The sequence below is a fragment of the Lissotriton vulgaris genome, chromosome 9, assembly GCF_964263255.1.
Source record: "Lissotriton vulgaris chromosome 9, aLisVul1.2, whole genome shotgun sequence".
Taxonomy (NCBI): Eukaryota; Metazoa; Chordata; class Amphibia; order Caudata; family Salamandridae; genus Lissotriton; species Lissotriton vulgaris.
This window is the reverse complement of record NC_141697.1, coordinates 607,419,694-607,438,173: the sequence shown is the minus strand read 5'-3', so window position 1 is coordinate 607,438,173 and position 18,480 is coordinate 607,419,694. Positions and strand designations below refer to the sequence as shown.

Here is an 18,480-nt window from a genome sequence, read left to right as displayed (position 1 = left end):
CCGCCTTACACAAAACCACATCTCCTTCAGAAAAGAACTCAAAACCTGGCTATTCGACAAAAACTGAACCCCCCCTTCCCCAAGCGCCTTGAGACCCTCTGGGTGAGCAGTGCGCTATACAAATCCCTGAACTTGAACTTGAACTAATTGTCACAGTCGGAGAAAATCCTCTAATTATCGTCATGATAATAATCAGAGCAAGCAATAATAGTATCACTAATCCTTCATACCTTAGCAGAGCTATCAGTTGTTAACTACAGCTGTCACAGAGCGACAATATTCAAAAATAGCATTATTGGGCTAAGACAATATGGTAAACCGACATAATATCGAGGAAAAAATATAGACTGGACATAATATCGAGGAAAAAATATAGACTAGACAAAATATCGACCAGACATAATATAGACTACAAAAAGATCGAGTTATATCGATATTAATAGCCAAAATATCGAATCAAAAATATAGACTAGACATAATATCGACTAGATAGAATATAGACAAAAAAAAATCGAAAATAAGGTACGTTTTTACTAATTTGTAATAATTGTGTAATATAAATCTGTAGTGGGTTTATAGGGGAATAGGGTGGGAAGTAATTTAAATATCATTAATTAATTATGTAAATTAATAGTAATTGTAAAATAATTAATAATTGGTAATTAAATAAAATATAATTGGTAATTAATAATAATTGATTAATTGATAAATAATTAATTTATAGTACATTCGTTTCAGTAGCGGGTTGTGGGTTTATAGGGGAATAGGGTGGGAAGTAATTTAATTAAAAATAATTAATTATGTAAATTATTAATTATTTTTTAATAATTATTAATTGGTAATTAAATAAAATAGAAATGGTAATTAATTATAAATATTTAATTGATAAATAATTAATATTTAGTAAATTATTTTCAGTAGTGGGTTGTTAGTTTATAGGGGGATAGGGTGGGAAGTAATTTAATAATAATTAATTATTTATGTAAATGAATTAAAAAATTGAATTAATTAATAATTGTCCATGAAATAAAAATTCATTGATAAATAAAAGTCATTGGTATAGGAAAATACATTTTCTTGGTACTAATATTTCTATAAATTATAATTATTTATGAAATTTTTCCTTTTTATACTGTTGCACTCACTGGAGTGGGAATAGTCATTTTTACCCCTACGCTATCCAGCGCTTTCCCTACTGTTGCACCCACTGGAGTGGGAATAGTAATCTTTACCCCTACGCTATCCAGCACTTTCCCTACTGTTGCACCCACTGGAGTGGGAATAGTAATTTTAACCCCTACGCTATCCAACGCTTTCCCTACTGTTGCACCCACTGGAGTGGGAATAGTAATTTTAACCCCTACGCTATCCAATGCTTTCCCTACTGTAGTACCCACTGGAATGGGAATAGTTATTTTAACCCCTACGCTATCCAACGCTTTCCCTACTGTTGCACCCACTGGAGTGGGAATAGTAATCTTTACCCCTACGCTATCCAGCGCTTTCCCTACTGTTGCACCCACTGGAGTGGGAATAGTAATGGTAACCCCTACGCTATCCAGCGCTTTTCCTACTGTTGCACCCACTGGAGTAGGAATAGTAATTGTAACCCCTACGCTATCCAGCGCTTTCCCTACTGTTGCACCCACTGGAGTGGGAATTATAATTTTTACCCCTACGCTATCCAACGCTTTCTCTACTGTTGCACCCACTGGAGTGGGAATAGTAAATTTTACCCCTACGCTATCCAACGCTTTCCCTACTGTTGCACCCACTGGAGTGGAAATAGTAATTTTTACCTCTACGCTATCCAGCGCTTTCCCTACTGCTGCACCCAATGGAGTGGGAATAGTAAATTTTACCCCTACGCTATCCAACGCTTTCCCTACTGTTGCACCCACTGGAGTGGGAATAATAATTTTTACCCATACGCTATCCAACGCTTTCCCTACTGTTGCACCCACTGGAGTGGGAATAGTAAATGTTACCCCTACGCTATCCAACGCCTTTGCTACTGTAGAATTCACTAGAGTTGTTACAATAAATTTTAACCATTTTGCTATGCTACGGTAAAAATATTATATATGTTTATTTAATATGCTTTTATATATATATGTATTATTTTTGTTATATATTTTGTAATTTACCATAATTATTTATTAATATAACATTTATTTAATAATTTTAAGTAAGTTTATATTAAATATATTTATTATTACATTAGTTTTAACTTAATTTAATGACATTTAAAAAAAACGATATTTTGACAGTCTATATTTTGTAACTCGATATTTTAGAGTCGATATTTTAGTACTTACCTGTTTGAAGATAGCCAGTCGATATTTTGTCCATCGATATTTTATCCACGATATTATAGTATCTCGATATTTTGGTGGTCGATATAATTTCAGTGATCCGACAATATACCATCCATACATCATTTTCTTCTAAACAAACTATGATGCAGAATAGCATGTGGTTTCAGGTTTAATTCCCCTACTGGCTTAATTCCGCTAGCAATCAAAGCAGTGGTATTACTCCAGAACCATAGCATTTTCCTCCTCAATGTATCTTCAACATATTGACTTCCTTACGTTTGCATGATCCCCATATCTTGGTCTCCTAGAACAATGGTTCTTAACCTTTTGACTTCTGTGTACCTTAATTATTCCAGGAATCCTGCAACCCCCACTGGGTCATTACTGGAAGCCGGGAATCCTCCCACTGGGTCTTTACTGGGAGCCGAGGACCACAGCCTAAGCATTTTCAAGGATTTGAACGGCAAAACAATACACACAGAATAGAGAAACAAGCATTCATTAAACAAATGCACAAATTATGAATATTTTATTTGATTCACAAGCAATTCTAAAAAATATACAACGGGTTAATCTTACTATTAACATTTTGAGGCTCATGACGAGCTGAGCTCATCATAAGCCACGGTGCTCGTGTGCTCATGACGAGCTGAGCTCGTCATAACGGTCCGAACGCTCGCACGCAGGGCTAATTTCCCCGCTGTGCTGAACGTTCTATGAAAACCGGTGTGGCCGTGATGAGCTCAGCTCGTCATGAGCACCGGGGCGCTGTGCGAGCCCGCCCCCCAGTACAGCGGGGGAATTAGCCCCGCGGCCAACGGTTTAAAGCTTTTCTAAATTCAGCTGATGCCAGTCATCGCCCATACTATATTCTGTTTGATGCTGATGCACTTGCACTGCTCCGTCGAATTAATCTGAGGAGACTAACTTCATTTTTAGCATTCAAATTCCTTCACATTTACAAAATGTTTTAAAATCTTCAATTGTGCATTTTGCTTCTTTATTGATATATGGACTTTATTAATAAGTTCGCATTATTTAATTTCCTAAGCAGTCGCGGACCCCATGGGGCCTCTGGACAGTAAGTCAAAAATCACCCTAGAGAACCATTTTATTCCACATAGATGCATGAAAGCTGTGATTGGTAGGCCTGATAGTCACCATTTGTGGCATAAATTAGCCTGCTGTTTAACCAATGATTTCCTAGTCTTTTGTCTGATGTGTTGACTCACTGCGCTATTTTGCAACGGCAGCACATTAAAGGCCTCATTTACGGGGTTTTGGCGTTGGGCTGCCCTACGTCAACGTGAAAGGGCAGGAATGCACCGTGTTTATTTAATATGGTGCATTCCTGCTCTTTCCCCCTGCGCTGGTGCTGTTTCTGCAAGCCAGCGCTGTGTTATCAGCAGGATTGTTTTTGTGCAAGAAGGGTTAACTTTGTGTGCTGTAGAATGAAGAACACATAGGATGAGGGGAAAAAAACTAGGAGAAAGAAAGTTATTTCTCATCATTGCATCTCCCCTGGAGATGTGTACGGTTTTGGTGCATCCCCAGGTTTATATGGTTTTTTATATCTGGGAAAGTGTCAGAATCCATGGGTGTTGCATGGGAAAACCCACTGCAACTCCCAAGGACCGTCTCCCTAGCACAGAGTAAAGCAATGAAGTGATTTGCGCTGCCTTGCCTTACTCCATATCTATGAGGCTATTCAAACCCAAGCAAATGCTTTGTTTGACCTCATAAATATGATTTTGTAGTTTGTGCCGCTGTAGCGTTACAAAAATTAACGCTCCAGTGACCCAAAAAGCTCATATATATGCCCAAAGGTTATTTATCTTCGTTGCGCCTCTCTTGGGGAGGCTTAAGGTTTTTGCGCATTCCCAAGTTTACATGGTTTTGATAATCTGGGGAAGCGTCAAAATCCATGGGCGTTGTATGGGAAAACCCACCGGAATGCCTCCCTAGTGCAGAGTAAAGCAATGCAGCCATTTGTGCTGCCTTTGAGTAGTGGGGGGACATGTCCTGTTGTCACGCCCTGAGGCATCATGTAGAAAGTTATACCATAACCAAAATGATCCGGAGAAAGCCCATCATTGTAGAGCATAGAAAGGAAAGTCAGCCCAAAATAACTTGCAAGCCTTGATCTGTGATATATATAGTTGCTAAAGTATTCACTTCATCCAGGGTGCCTGTCAACTGCCTTAACTATTCACACCCCGTCTCCTCCAGAATAACAAGCATTTACAATGCAATGGTCTCGTCTTTGTTAAAGTAAGAGCTATTGGCATTGCTCATGACATTTTTGTTTGTTTTTAAAACATATTAATAAATGGCATTGTCATTTACAATGCCAATAGCTTAATCTCTCCCAAATTCGAGACCTATTGCATTTGCACCCACACACAGAGCCACACACACAGAACCACCCACACAGAGCCACCCACACAAAGCCACACACCCATACCGGGCCCTTTGCAAGTTCACACCTCTCAATAGTTCTTTTCACCCCATCCTTACCTGCCGTGCTCCACCCAGCTTTCAGAGCAGTGTCCGCGTGCGCTAATAAGTGACTTCAGGACCAGGGCGTGCCAAGTGCGGATAGAATTATGTAAAACAAGCCTTGGCAAAGCCAAGGCGCGTGTTTAATGTACTAAGGCATGGAATGTTAGCACATTGGAGCGAGATACACAGGCGGTAATCAGCAGGCGTGAGAGAGTTGTAAATTAGTCCCACCTGCAGTTCAATGTAAGCATTCAAGGAGAGGCGGAAGGATATACTCAAATAGCCAATAATATTAGGTGAGAGGTCTGTACCACTGAAGCTGATTGGGTAAATCTCAAGCCAATGACTGAAAAAGATTGGTTGTAAGAAAGCCAATCACTGAAAGGGGTGGACCTGAAGCCACCTGTATGTATATTGTTAACAAAAGGTCACTTGACAACTGCGCCGTCAAAACTCAGATGGATAAAAGTCCTAAAAACAGAAGGAACCTGCCCAGAGTTTCCCCAGGCGTCTCTGCGTCCAGTGAACCCCAGCAGCATGGCAGATCTCAGACAGGAGGCATCATCGAAATACATGAGATGGGGTGACTGTATTGGTCCCTCAAGATTTATTTACCCACAATGCACCCGGGGAAGCACCAATGTTTACAATACAGCACCTTCAGGAGTTCAAGAGTTACTCAAACTTAATGAGGAGAACGGATGGCGTGTCTGAATCCATGGGGCAGATACAGGGGCAGTTAGAGGGAACTTGGAGGAATAGATGGGCCAGACATATAAAAGATGTCGAAGTTTACAGCAGAGGAAAGAAGGAACAGAGAAAGAATGAAAGAAGGTAGAAAATAGATGGAAGGAAAAAGCTGAGGGGAGACTACAGGGAGAGAATGTGACAGGAAGAAAAAAAAGAGATAGGAAGTAGTGAAAGTGAAAGAAGGGAGAAAATAAATATTTTAAAAGGAAACAATGGAGCTGAGGCAGGTGCAAGGGGAAATGGAGAGGAAGGAAGAGGAGAAGGAAGGAAAAATGGAAAGACCGGATAATGGTGGAAAAGACAACAGAATTGATTAAAGAGGAAAGGAAAAGAACAAAGATGGAAGGAAATGGAGAGAAGAAAAAGAATGGTGTAAATGGAGACGACAATAAAGAAGGAAACTTGGGAGAAGGAAGAAAAGGGCAAAGAAAAAATAAATAAACTGTAAGAAAGTGGAAGGACAAGAGATGAAATGACGGAGAAGAGAGGAAGTGAAGAGAAAACAAACGAGATGGGTTACACAGAAGAAGATATAATGAGGAGGGGAGAAACAGTGAAGAATAAGAGTGAGAAAGTAAAAATCGAGCGAGATAAGGATGAAGAGCAACAAGGACAGGAACCACGGGTGCGGACAGAAAAAAAAGAAATCGAGAGGAAAAAAGTAAGAAGGAAAAATAAACACTCGAAAGATAAATTGAAGATGGGTGGGTCATGTTTTTTAAAATGTTTAAGTTGTAATCAGGGTGATGAGGAGCTGAGGAGCTGAGACGCAGCAGGGAGGATTAGGGAAGGGAGCTGGGGCAGCTGGAGAGTAAACTAGGCAGGAGCAAGTATGTCAGAGACTAAGAAACCATTGGAGGAACGAGAAAGGATCAGAAAAGGGGCAGATAAAGGAAGTATTCGAGAGTCAGAGGGAAGCAGGATAGGGGTGTAAATATGTCAGATTGATGGTGCGTGTGTGGGCAGATGGAGAGGCAAGAGAAGGGCAGTTAGAGGAACATATATGGGGCAGTGGGGACAGAGTGCAAAGAAATAACGCTTAATGGAGCGGATGAGGGTTGGCATTGGCGAGGTCAAGGGCGGGCTGGGGCAGGTGCAGATGCAAGAGAAGGGGCATTAGAGGAACAAATGGGGCAGACAGTAGAGAGGCTAACACTGGGGTACATGAGGGCAGGCACTGGCAAGACAAGGGCAGACAGTAGGGTTGGGGCAGGTACGATGCAAGAGAAGGGGCACAGATGGGGCAGAAAGTGATGGAGCACAGAGTGGAGAAAACTAACACTCATTGAGGTAGATGAGGGCAGGCACTGGCAGGGTCCAGGGCAGAGCGATGGTTGGGGCAGGTACGTATAGAAGCAAAGGGGCAGTTAGGGGGAACTTAAGGAACAGATGGGGCAGAAAGAGATCAGGCACAGAATAGAGAAAACTGACACTCTCTGGGGTAGATGAGGGCAGGCAATGGTGGGGTCCAGGGAAGAGCGGGAGTTTGGGCAGGTACAGATGTAAGAGAAGGAGCAGCTAGAGGGTACTTAAGGAAGAGACGGGGCAGAGAGTGGCAGGAGGTGGCACTCGGGGTATATGAGGGCAGGCCCCGGCGGGGTCCAGGGCAGGCTGGGGGGTTGGGGCAGGTACGGTGCAAGAGAAGAGGCAGTTAGAGGAAACTTTGGGGAGCAGATGGGGCAGAGAGTGATGGAGCACAGAGTGGAGAGAGCTGACACTCACTGGGGTAAATGAGGGCAGGCACTGGTGGGGTCGGGGGCTGACCGTAGGGTTGGGGCAGCTACGGAAGCAAGTGAGGGGGCAGTTAGAGGGAACTTTGAGGAGCAGATGGGACAGAGAGTGGAGGGAGCTGACACTGAGGTAAATGCGGGCAGGCATCGGCTGGGTCCAGGGCAGTGAGGGGGTGCACCGGGGGGGGGGGGCAGTTAAAGGGACGCTGGGTGCAGGGGGCGGCCCAGGGATGTGCTGCTTCCTCCCTCCTCACCTGGAGGGGCCGGAGGCTGGGGCGCACCCAGGGGGGGCAGGACCACCTCAGCCCCGCCGGGGGGGCCTAGCCGGGGCTCCGGGCCTCAGCCATGGCGAGGATCCTGCAGCACAGGCTCTTCATAGGGCTCCACGGGGGAGGGGTAAGAGCCTGACCTTGTACGGTGGCCCTGCTGGCCCAAGCCGAGGCAGCGTGGCCGCGAGAGAGGGAAGGGTATCTGGAGTACCGGATGCCGCAAAGTCATCGCCGCAGCCCGGAGCCGGAGTGCGCTGTGCCGTGGGAGCGCTGTGGTTGGGAAGTGCTGGTGGCACAGTGATCACCACCGCAGGCCGGGCACTCCAACTGCAAGGTAAAGCGGAGTTCTCTTGGAAGTGTGGACCACCTCAGCCCCGCCAGGGGGGCCTAGCGGGGGCTCCGGGCGGCTGTTGAGCTGCGCTCCGGGTTACTTCTCGGTGGAGCCCTCGAGGCTCCGGACGGTCTTGCCTGGGCGGGGCTCCCCTTCCTCACATAGAAGCCCCTACGGGAAGCAGGCCGCTGTTTCTCCTTGTCTCACTCTTCCTCCTCACACTGGGCACCACGGGGCTCTCCCTTGCTCTCGGGGGGCCCCGGGTGCAAACGCCACCCTTGTGCTTGTGGGACGAGCCTCCTCCCGGTCACAGGAGCCCAGGGTGGGCTCCCGTCTGCTTCCTGCTCCTCCAATCGCAGCGCGGCGCTGGATCCAATCCCAGTGCGGCGCTGATGATGACTTCGCGGGCGGGTCCCGGGCCGGCGATATCTCTTCGGGGCCAAAAACGAGGGGTAGGCTCCCGCGTGAGCGATAATAAACAGCGGGGTGGGCACCCGCTGGAACTATGGCCACAGTCGCGGGGTAGGCACCCGCGCAAATTAAATATTTAAAACACGGGTAATAGTCGCGGGGTAGGCACCCGCGCAAATTAAATATTTAAAGGAGCGGGGTTGCGACCATATCCATAACGAGATGAGCAGGGTGGGCACCTGCTAGTAACAACCAAGCAGAGATGCGCAGAAACGCTCTCCTGCCCCCCCTCCCTCCCCGCCCAGTAAAAACACGCTTCTGAGAAGTGCTGCTATCGCCTGTTGTCTGTTCACGCTGCCTGCACGCGCCAGTCGGCCCTCTGATTAGTTAATAAGGAACCCCAATGGTAGTGTTTATTTGGTAGTTGTCAACCAATCAGAGAGCCGACTTGGGCGTGCAGGCAGCGTGATGGGGAGTGTGTTTTGGAATAAGAACGTCACGGAGAGAAAGAAGCTAAAAAACACACCCCCAAATCCAAAAAAGATGGGGCTTAAATGGAAAGACAAACCTCTTCTCCAATGGCTGGCCAGCATTTAGGAGGCCAGCCAATGGAGAAGAGGGGCGGGTTCAAGCCCCCATACTAAGGAACATAAAAACTTGCCAGCAAGACTGCGCAAGCGCAGCCTTCGCTAGCCGAGACCTAATAAACTGGAGAACAAACACTGTCTATTTACAGGTAAGCAGCCAAAGTGCGAACCTTCTTGAGTAGCCAAAAATCAGAGCGTGTTGCTTGTGCATCGACATAAAAAATGTATTTGCCTTTATACCAAACCTTGGAATGTGTGTTAAGGTGGCAAATTCCAACTTGTCATTCAGTTTCTGAAATGCTTCCCTCTAAAAGTATACATTTAGATTTGAAAATTATTTTTTATGCATGTGTAATAGTGCTCTACGTTTTTTCATTTTACAGGAGGAAATGAAAAACTGGATCCGAGCCATTGCCATCTCGGCCTCTGAGCATGCAGAAATCGCAAAATGGGGCCAGTCCCTCCTCACTACCTCTTCTACGGATGAAAGCAATCTGAAGCGGGAGTCTGATCGCAGGCCTAGTGGTTCAGGAAAGAAGAAGTGATTCTCAAGAGAGAGAGACTTCAGAATAGCATTAAAAAGAGAAACAAGTGGGCAGGTGTTCTGTTTGTGCCTGGAGGAGGAACCCAAAACAGAGCCCAGAGAAAAGGGGTGAAGACCAGGCTTACATCACGCTACAGAGACTCTTCCTTGAGAAACGCATTTCAGTTAACCAGTCCCCTTTTATGAATGGAGTCTGTGAATGAGTACAGCCTGAGCATGTCCAGGGAAATCCCTCCTGTTACAGACGTGTTCCTAAGGTATAATGCAGATCTTCCTTAAAGACAAGGCAGCTGTGGGGCCACGATGCTTCCAAACCTCAAAATGTGCCACAGCTACACTGGCAGGATTTTCTTACCTGCTGGGACAGGATTAACTTCAATTCACTAAGGATGAACACACCTCCCTCCACCAACAATATGTAATACTTACTGTGTCCTGCCTTACTGATTACAGATTGTGTTTCAGCCCTATAAACTATGGCAACATGCAACACAATAAATCCATCCACGGAATCAAGATTCTGCGGCTTAGACGGAGAGTAGACCCACAGGAAACAATACATGACTATGTTTTTTGCTACTCCTCCAGTCCCTGAAAATACTTTTCAATGGAACAATTTTTTTGTTTCTATTTTGTGTAAGGCATGAGATTGTTTGGAGTGACAGAGCAGAAAATACACTACAGACAATGAGGAAAACACAAATCGAGGAGTGTTTCAGGGTTAGGGAGGAGCAACCAAGACCTAGTTAACTCTTCAGCCATTAGCTCCTCTGGTTACTTTTTTAAAATGTGAACCTTGAATAGAATATGAATATTTAATATATTTTTTATTATCATTATTGTTTATACAAGACACAAATGAGCATTATAAATCTATAGTTTTCATGGAATGATGTTCTTGATTTAAAATACGGTGATGACATTGAAGGTGAACAATAGTTATTTTACTGTACAGTTGAATGGTCATCACTCAACATTGAGGAATTTTGTCTTTTTAATGTTTTTTGTTAAAAAAAAGTATGCAAATTTTAAAATTGAAAAGCAGAAGGCAGAGAAGGAAAAGGAGGCGGGGAAGGCAGAACAGAAAGGAGATGGAAGGCTGGAACATAGAATGTTAGTAAAACTGTAAGATGGGTTTATAATGTATTATACAGAATAAAGTGCCCTCACAATGTATGTCATAACATCTGTAAACTTGGAAATGAGCATCCTGTGAAATCATGGAATCCAGAAGTGAAGTTTCACAGCATGAATATATAATGGGGTAACCTTATTCTATATATTTCATTATGATATCTACATTGTTTTCACAGGCTGTCTGGTATTTGTTTTGTTTAAGTTATAATACTGAAACCTAAGATTCACATAAACCCATAACTCCTGTTTTTTTGGAGTTCTTAATTGCGAATCGAAGGTCTTATCATTTTGCACAACATCCAGTTTGTTGCGGTGGGAGGGAGGTTCAAATGTAAGACGAGTGACAGCCAGTAATGCAGGGCACAATTGCAGTGAAAGGGCCCTTGGTTCCCTGTGTGATTATGCAATAAGATGTTCAATGAATAGCACACATCCCAGCTGTAGGGCTGATCTGTGCCTCAGCCAGGGTTTGCTAGGGCTGGGCCAGCTAGTTGATATGTTTGTGAATATTTTATGAGAAAGCTAAAGTACTTCAAGATCAGAATTATTGACTGTTTACAGATAGGTTAGTAGTTTTAAGATGTCATTAGCGATGAGACGCCACTATGTGACCAATGAAAGTTGAAAATGATACCTTGTAATAGTCTTGCAAAGAATATGAACATGACAATATGCAGATTAACCTGTTAGTTGTTAAGGATTTAAAAACATACATGTGTCTCTGTTATCAAGACTACCAATCTTTTCTGTTCTCATTGAGCAAAAGAGGCTTCATGCTATAGCAAATACTTCCACCTTATTGTTCATATAGTCATAATTTTATTCAAAATTGAAAGATAAAGAGGTTCGCAAAATATTGATGGGTCTTTCTTTTTTACTTCTAGTCAAAATTAAATCATGTATAGATTGACTTTTTCTTTGTACAACATATCATACATCATGCAATACAGAGGGCAGTGGAAAACAATCAAGGAAAGTGAGATAATATGGTATTTGGACCAAAAAATATTCCTTTTTGTTTTCTCATAAAACTCATTTATGTCATCAGCATGCTACCATGCAGAAATGCATGAAAAAGGGAAATCAAAAACATTTTTTTTTTCAGAATGGAAGTATGAAGTATTTTTTCATGCCTGTTTTCTGGGTGGATAAAGTATTCTGGACACTTTTGTAGAGCACGATAGTCCTGAAGTTGAAGCGATAATCTTATTACGCGTGGTCAGTTATATGTGAGGAAAACTGGGATTTCCAATTGCCAAGAATTACATTCATGTGGTTCAAAAGCACTTCCACACCTCATAAAGTATTAAGTGCCACCCATGTTCCCAACAACGTTTCTAAACAGGTTTACAGATGGTTTTGTGTGCAAACAAATATGCAAGCAAAGTATTTACTTTTTGCTCTATACTGCTCAATTTCTCCCCTTGTGGAAGGGGGCGTGATGCAACAAAGCTGATTAGGCGGGGGAAGGTGTATGACAGTTTGTAGTCGAACTCTGCTTGCTCTATTGCAGTCGCCCCATCGCATGTGCTTGGTAACAGCCCGCAGAGGAAGTAGCAGGGACCAATAATGCTGCTGGTAACAGGAGTTGGAGCCCAAATCAGCAAGAGGTGTCTAAAGAACTCCAGGTTTACAATGCTGAAGCCAATATTCAGATGCATGCAGCATGAATTCTACATCCCTCCACTCATTCAACCAAACCAACATTCAATAAAAATGGAATTCAAATACATTTCTTTAATGTATTTTATTAAGGTCGGTTTTAGTTCTCTTGTCATAAATGGACTTTATTGCTGCTTTAAGTAACCATACAAATATAGAAGAGATCTGTGAGCGGGTTGCTCTGAGTTTCAGTAATCTAGTAGAGCAATCCATAAAATAACATACCTAACATTCATTCCACTTCATGTGTAAGTCTAAATTCTGCATTGTAGGATCTTAATTAAAGTCATAAATGCTGAATAATTCTCTGCTGCCTATGCAGATCCCAGAACCCTTCTATATATAATGTCCTTAATGAAATTAGCATTGTACAATGTCTTAAATCCAAGTTAATTTCTTATGGGAACTTCAGTGTTAAACTTTCAGACATGCCGTTTTCTTTCTGAATGCTGGAAAGTATTGAAGAAAAATTATTAAATTCTTGATATCTGAAAGAGACACATTAGTGATTGATTCCTTACCTTAGAATATCCCCAGGCGTCAGACTGGATCCGGAAAGTTTTGCTTAGCAGTACCCCTCCGTGTCAGTAGGTGGCGACCTGCGGCTCCGCGTCCGTCACTGGCGTCGTAAGCACTGAGATGACGTCACAGAGACTACTTAGACGCTACCCATGCGCCCTGACATCAGTTCTTTCTTTTTCCGCGCCAGCAAGCGCAGATCCAGAATGAGCAAGAACCTTAGTCACTTTTTGACTACTATTTTGAGACTTTTGTCTCCCCCCTTTTTCTCCGGGTGCACGTAGGGATGCCTGGCTTTAAGTCATGTGGGGCTTGCCGCCGTAATATGTAGGTGGCGGATCCCCACAATGTTTGCCACTACTGCCTGGAGACTGATCACGACTCCTGGGACTGTCGAGCCATGGCCCGAAGGCCTTGCGGGAGCGTCGCTAGAAATTGCTGAAGGTCTGACATTTCTCTCACCGCCGCTCCGGGTCTAGGGGCCGCTCCCAGGACCGGAGCCGTCGCTCCTCGGGCTCCAAGTCTTCGCCCTCGGATTCTGGTAAGCGACGTCATAAAAAGAAGTCGAAGAAGCGTATTCGCTCTCCGACGTCCCCCCGTCGCTCCTTTGAGGTGGACAGGGGCTCCGCCCCTGCAGCTCCTCTGGAGCCTGGGAGTCCCACGGTCTACCCGCCCTTCCCGGGTCCGTCTGCGACTCCCAAACAGGTGCAGAGTTTCTTGCTACCATGGACCGCCTTTTCAGGCCTCGGGCTCCCGCCGGCGTGCCTTCGGGCCCGTGGTCCTGTGTCCAGATCCTGTTGGCCCAGCAGGTCCGCCAGCGGCTCCAGCCCCGGCGCCACAGGATCCTACGCCGTTGGCTCCAGACCCGGCGCCACGAGGTGCAGCGTAGCCGACTCCGGCACCACCCTCGGGGCCGCACTAGGTGCCGTTTATCCCACCCTTGCCACGGTTCCAGGACCATTTTGTTCCGACCTGCGATCCGCATTGGAAGACGGCCCGGGCGGCGCCGTTCCTGGCGCCGTTTTTGGCCCAGTTTGTTGCTTCTCCGGCTCCGGTCCTGCTGCTGCAACAGGAGGGGAAGAGGACTGGGAAGGATCGAGGACCCTCTTGCCCGGCAGTGTGACTCCGAGCAGGATTGGGTGGACGATCTGGATGACTCTGGCGATCTCGATGTCTCTTTTGACCCGGGGTTTGCCTCTCCCCCGCCTACAATGGAGGAGGGCGCTTGCTACACGATGGTGCTCTGTCGGGCTGCTGAGGTCCTCAACCTCGACCTCCCACAGTGGCCCTCAAAACTAACCTCCTCACCAAGGTGCTCCAGACGGCGTCTAATTCGTCGGAGCTGTTGATTTCCTTCAATGATGCCCGTACTGACGTCCTCTTGGGCACTTGGTTGCGACCAGCCACGGAGGCTCCAGTGGATAAAAACGTTGCCAGACACCACCGCCCGGCACCGGGCGACCCTGCCTTTCTGACCACCCATCCCACGCCTGAGAGTCTGGTCATCCAGGCCTCGACGTCGCAGAGCGCTTTTCCCATGGCTCCGCCAGATAAAGACTCCAAGATACAGGATCGGTTTGGTAGGCGGTTGTTCTCTTCGACCAGCTTGGGGCTGCGGTCGGTGAACACCCCTGCTTGTTGGGCCGCTACTCTCATGCCGTTGCTCAAGTGTTGCCTCAGAGTTCTGAGGAAGTCCAGTCTGTCCTTTCTCAAGCCATTGCTGAAGGAAAGGATGCGGCTAAGTTCACCACTCGGTGTGGTTGGGACACCCCAGACTCGTCGGACAGGGCGATGACTACAATGGTGGCGTTGCAACGCCACGCCTGGTTATGTTCGACTGGGTTCTCGTTGATGTCCAGGGCTCGCTCATGGATATGCCTTTCAACGGCACCCGCTTGTTTGGCGATGAGGCCGACAGTGCCTTGGAGCGTTTTAAGGACTCGCGGGCCATGGCCAAGTCCTTGGGCCTTTCTGCTGAGACCCCGGCCACTCCTGGTTTTCGTTCAATTCGTGGCCAGGGCAGAGGTACCCAGGCACTTTCCTCCAACAAACCTGCGCGGAGCCAGCCCCAGCGCGACCATGGCCGCAGCATCCGCCTGGGCGGGTCGGGGAATCGGCGCGAGTGTCAGTCCACCTCCACCTCCGCTGCTTCTTCCTCTAAACCTTCCTAGTCCGGGCTTTGTGGAGCTCTCCACGCCAGTGGGGGGCAGGATCCGCCACCACCTTCCCCACTGGCGCGATATCACGTCGGACAAATGGGTGCTGCAAATAGTCTGCAAGGCTTATTCCCTCCCCTTTCAGTCCTCGCCTCCAGCCATACCACCTCGGTGCCACCGCATGTCGGGGGACCATCTTGCACTTCTTCGGCAGAAAGTCACGGCCCTCTTGGCCAAGGGGGCCATCGAGTGGGTTTCCGGGCGGGAAGTAGGGAGTGGTTGTTATTCCCACTACTTTCTGGTCCCCAAGAAGGACAAGGGGGGCCTGCGCCCCATCTCGGACCTCTGGGACGTCAATCGCTTCCTCCGAAAGGAGACGTTCAAAATGCTGACTCTGGCTCAGGTCTTGGCCGCCCTAGACCCTGGAGATTGGATAGTAGCGTTGAACTTTCAGGACGGTTATTTTCACATCCCTGTCCTGCCGGCCCACCGGCGTTACCTGCGGTTCATGGTGGGCCAGGAGCATTTTCAGTTTGCTCATCTGCGCAGGTCTGGGGTGTCAGTCTTCCCCTCCCTCGACGACTGGTTGTTGAAGGCGGGCTCACCCCAAACAGTCGTCAGCCACCTTCAGACTATGGCCGACCTCCTGCATCTGCTGGGGTTTTCCATCAATGTGCCGAAGTGGCACCTGAGACCCTCTCAGAAGCTCCCCTTCATCGGCACTGTTCTGGATTCTACGCTGTTTCGGGTTTATCCTCCCGAGCAGCGAGTCTGGGATATTCAGGCTATGATTCCGATCTTTCGGCCTCTATCCCGGGTTTCAGTCAGGATGACCCTCTGGCACCTGGCCCTGATGGCCTTCTGCATCCTGCTAGTGCAACATGCCAGATGGCTTATGCTGGCTCTGCAGTGGGACCTGAAATTCCAGTAGGCACAGCATCAGGGCAACCAGTCCGATCATGTCCAGATCTCGGCACTGACCAACAATTGCAGTGGTGGCTCACAAATAGAGATTGGGTCAGTGGCAGATCCCTCTCCCTTCCCCAACCGGAGTACACAGTGGTGACAGATGCGTCTCTCCTGGGATGGGGAGGCCACTTGAGAGAGACAGAGATCAGAGGCCTCTGGTCTCCGGTGGAGACCCGGCTCCCTATCAACCTTTTGGAGCTGCGGGCAGTCCGACTTGCACTGAAGACATTCCTTCCCTCTGTCCGGGGAAGTGTGGTGCATGTGTTCACAGACAACACCACCGCCATGTGGTATTGCAACAAACAGGGCAGTGTGGGGTCTTGGACCCTTTGTCAAGAGGCTCTGCGTCTCTGGACATGGCTGGAACATCAAGGCGTTATCTTGGTGGTTCAACACCTGGCAGGTTCTCTGAATGCCAGGGCGGACAAACTCAGTCGCCGGTGCATGATGGATCACGAATGGCGTCTGAACTCAGAGGTGGCACAAGGTCTCTTTCTGCAGTGGGGAGAGCCTTGGTCAGATCTATTCGCCACGAAGAGAACGCGCAATGTCATCAGTTCTGCACGTTGGAATTTCCAAGGCGGCAATCGCTCGGCGACGCTTTTCGTTGCGAGTGGAGTTGCGGTCTGTTGTACGCCTTTCTGTCTATACCACTTCTGTCCAGAGTGCTGAAGAAGATCAGGCATGACCGGGCCCAAGTCATCCTTGTGGCTCCGGATAGGGCACGAAGATACTGGCATCCCGAGCTACTTAGCATGGCGGTCGATCCCCCAATCCGTCTGCCTCTTCGGGAGGATCTTCTGTCGCAGCAGCAGGGGACGGTCCTTCACCCGAACCTGTCCAGCCTCCACCTCCATGCGTGGAGATTTGGCATCCAGGAGTCCCTCCACTAAAATGGTATACGCCTGCAGGTTGAACAAATTTCTGGAATGGTGCACAGCAAAGGCTGTGGATCCCCTTTCTGCCACTCTTTCTGAGGTCCTTCTGTTCCTTCTATCTTTGGCACAGCAGGGCTCTGCTCTGGGCACTATCAAAGGTTATCTTTTAGCCATCTCTGCCTTTCTACGGCTTCCAGATCAGCCTTATCTTTTTAAGTCCCCGGTTGTTAACCGTTTCCTCAAAGGCATTACACATGCGCTTCCACCTGTGCCTTTCATAATGCCTCAGTGGGACTTGAATCTTGTCTTGACCTTTCTGTTGTGCGCTCCCCTTGAGCCCCTTCATAACTGTCCCTTACGTTTCTCACTCTCAAGACGGCTTTCCTGGTAGCTATCACATCTGCCAGAAGGGTGAGTGAGCTCCAGGCTCTCTCTTCTAAACCTCCTTTTCTCTCTGTTCATTCAGACAAGGTGGTTCTGAGGACCCATCCTTCTTTCTTGCCAAAGGTTGTCACGCCCTTCCACATCGGGCTGACCATCACTTTGCCCACCTTCTCTCCACCTCCGCATCCCTCTAGGGAGGAGGGGAGGCTCCACCGTCTGGACCCAAAACGGGCTCTCGCTTTCTGTCTGCAGCGTACACAACAGTTCCGGGTGGATGAGCAGCTCTTAGTTGGATACGTGGGCGCCAAAAAAGGTTGGGCCGTGCACAAGCGGACCATCTCCCGGTGGTTCGTTCTGTACATCAAAGCATGTTACTCCTTGGCTAAGAAGGAGCCTCCTCTGGGGCTGCGTGCCCTTTCCACCAGGGCAACGGCTGCCACCACTGCCTTGGGACGCGGCGTTCCCTTGCAGGACATTTTTCAGGCAGCTACGTGGGCCTCGCTGCACACGTTTACCAAGCACTACTACCTTGACAGACAAGTCCGGAGAGGCAGATTCTTTGGCTGTTCCGTGATTTTCTGGTGTAATCTTGTTTGCAGACCCACCACCGGGGTGGTATTGCTGGGGTATCTATTCTAAGGTAAGGAATCTATCACTAACATGTCTCTTTCAGATGCACAAGTTACTACTTGTGTAACGATATATCTGTAAGAGACATTAGTTAGTGATAGATTCCTTACCGCCCCACCCATCCTCCCCGTTCTGCAAACTGATTACTAGGGTTAAGGTCATCCCTTTTAGGGCCCTAGTTTTATGCACCAATGGTCAGTATCTTGCATGGCTCTGCGTTCCTGGGGCGGAAAGTTGTGTACATAACTGACATCAGCGCGCATGGGTGGCGCCTAAGTAGTCTCTGTGACGTCATCTCAGAGCTTAAGACGCCAGTGACAGACGCGGAGCTGCAAGACATCAAGACGTAACTAATGTCTCTTACAGATATATTGTTACACAAGTAGTAACTTGTGCGTTACTTCATCTGCCATGGAAAAAGCCACATTTCAACATGAAAACGTAGCCTTATAGGCTTACATTGAGAATGGAGAAAACAGAGCCTGCTACTTTAGGGATCTGGGAGGAACCCTCACCCAAAAATGCCTTGTACTGGCATTTGCCTATAAGAGTCAGTTCTTTATTGTGGCTCATTCAGGCAGGATCTATAAACATCTCTCAGGTTTTTCACACCTCTGAAAAAATGGCTTTTTCTAGTCAGAACAGTATTTAAACCAGTTTTAATCGACCTTTTTACACCCCTACTGTTAGGTAAAAATATTTT

At 47.0% G+C, this 18,480-nt stretch overlaps 1 protein-coding gene across 2 annotated transcripts in view; it reads left to right on the top strand.

Annotated features, from left to right (window-relative positions):
- Positions 1 to 11,433, top strand: part of SPTBN4 (spectrin beta, non-erythrocytic 4) — a 1,634,043-nt gene extending 1,622,610 nt beyond the window's left edge. Inside the window, exon 19 of one of the 2 annotated variants that reach the window (XM_086938241.1) lies at positions 9,282 to 11,433. In XM_086938241.1, coding sequence (XP_086794367.1) covers positions 9,282 to 9,443 — 162 coding nt within the window. In that variant the 3' untranslated portion in view covers positions 9,444 to 11,433. The remainder of the gene's footprint in view (positions 1 to 9,281) is intronic. The other variant, XM_086938242.1, reaches the window with a different exon arrangement.
- Positions 11,434 to 18,480: the final 7,047 nt, after the last annotated feature.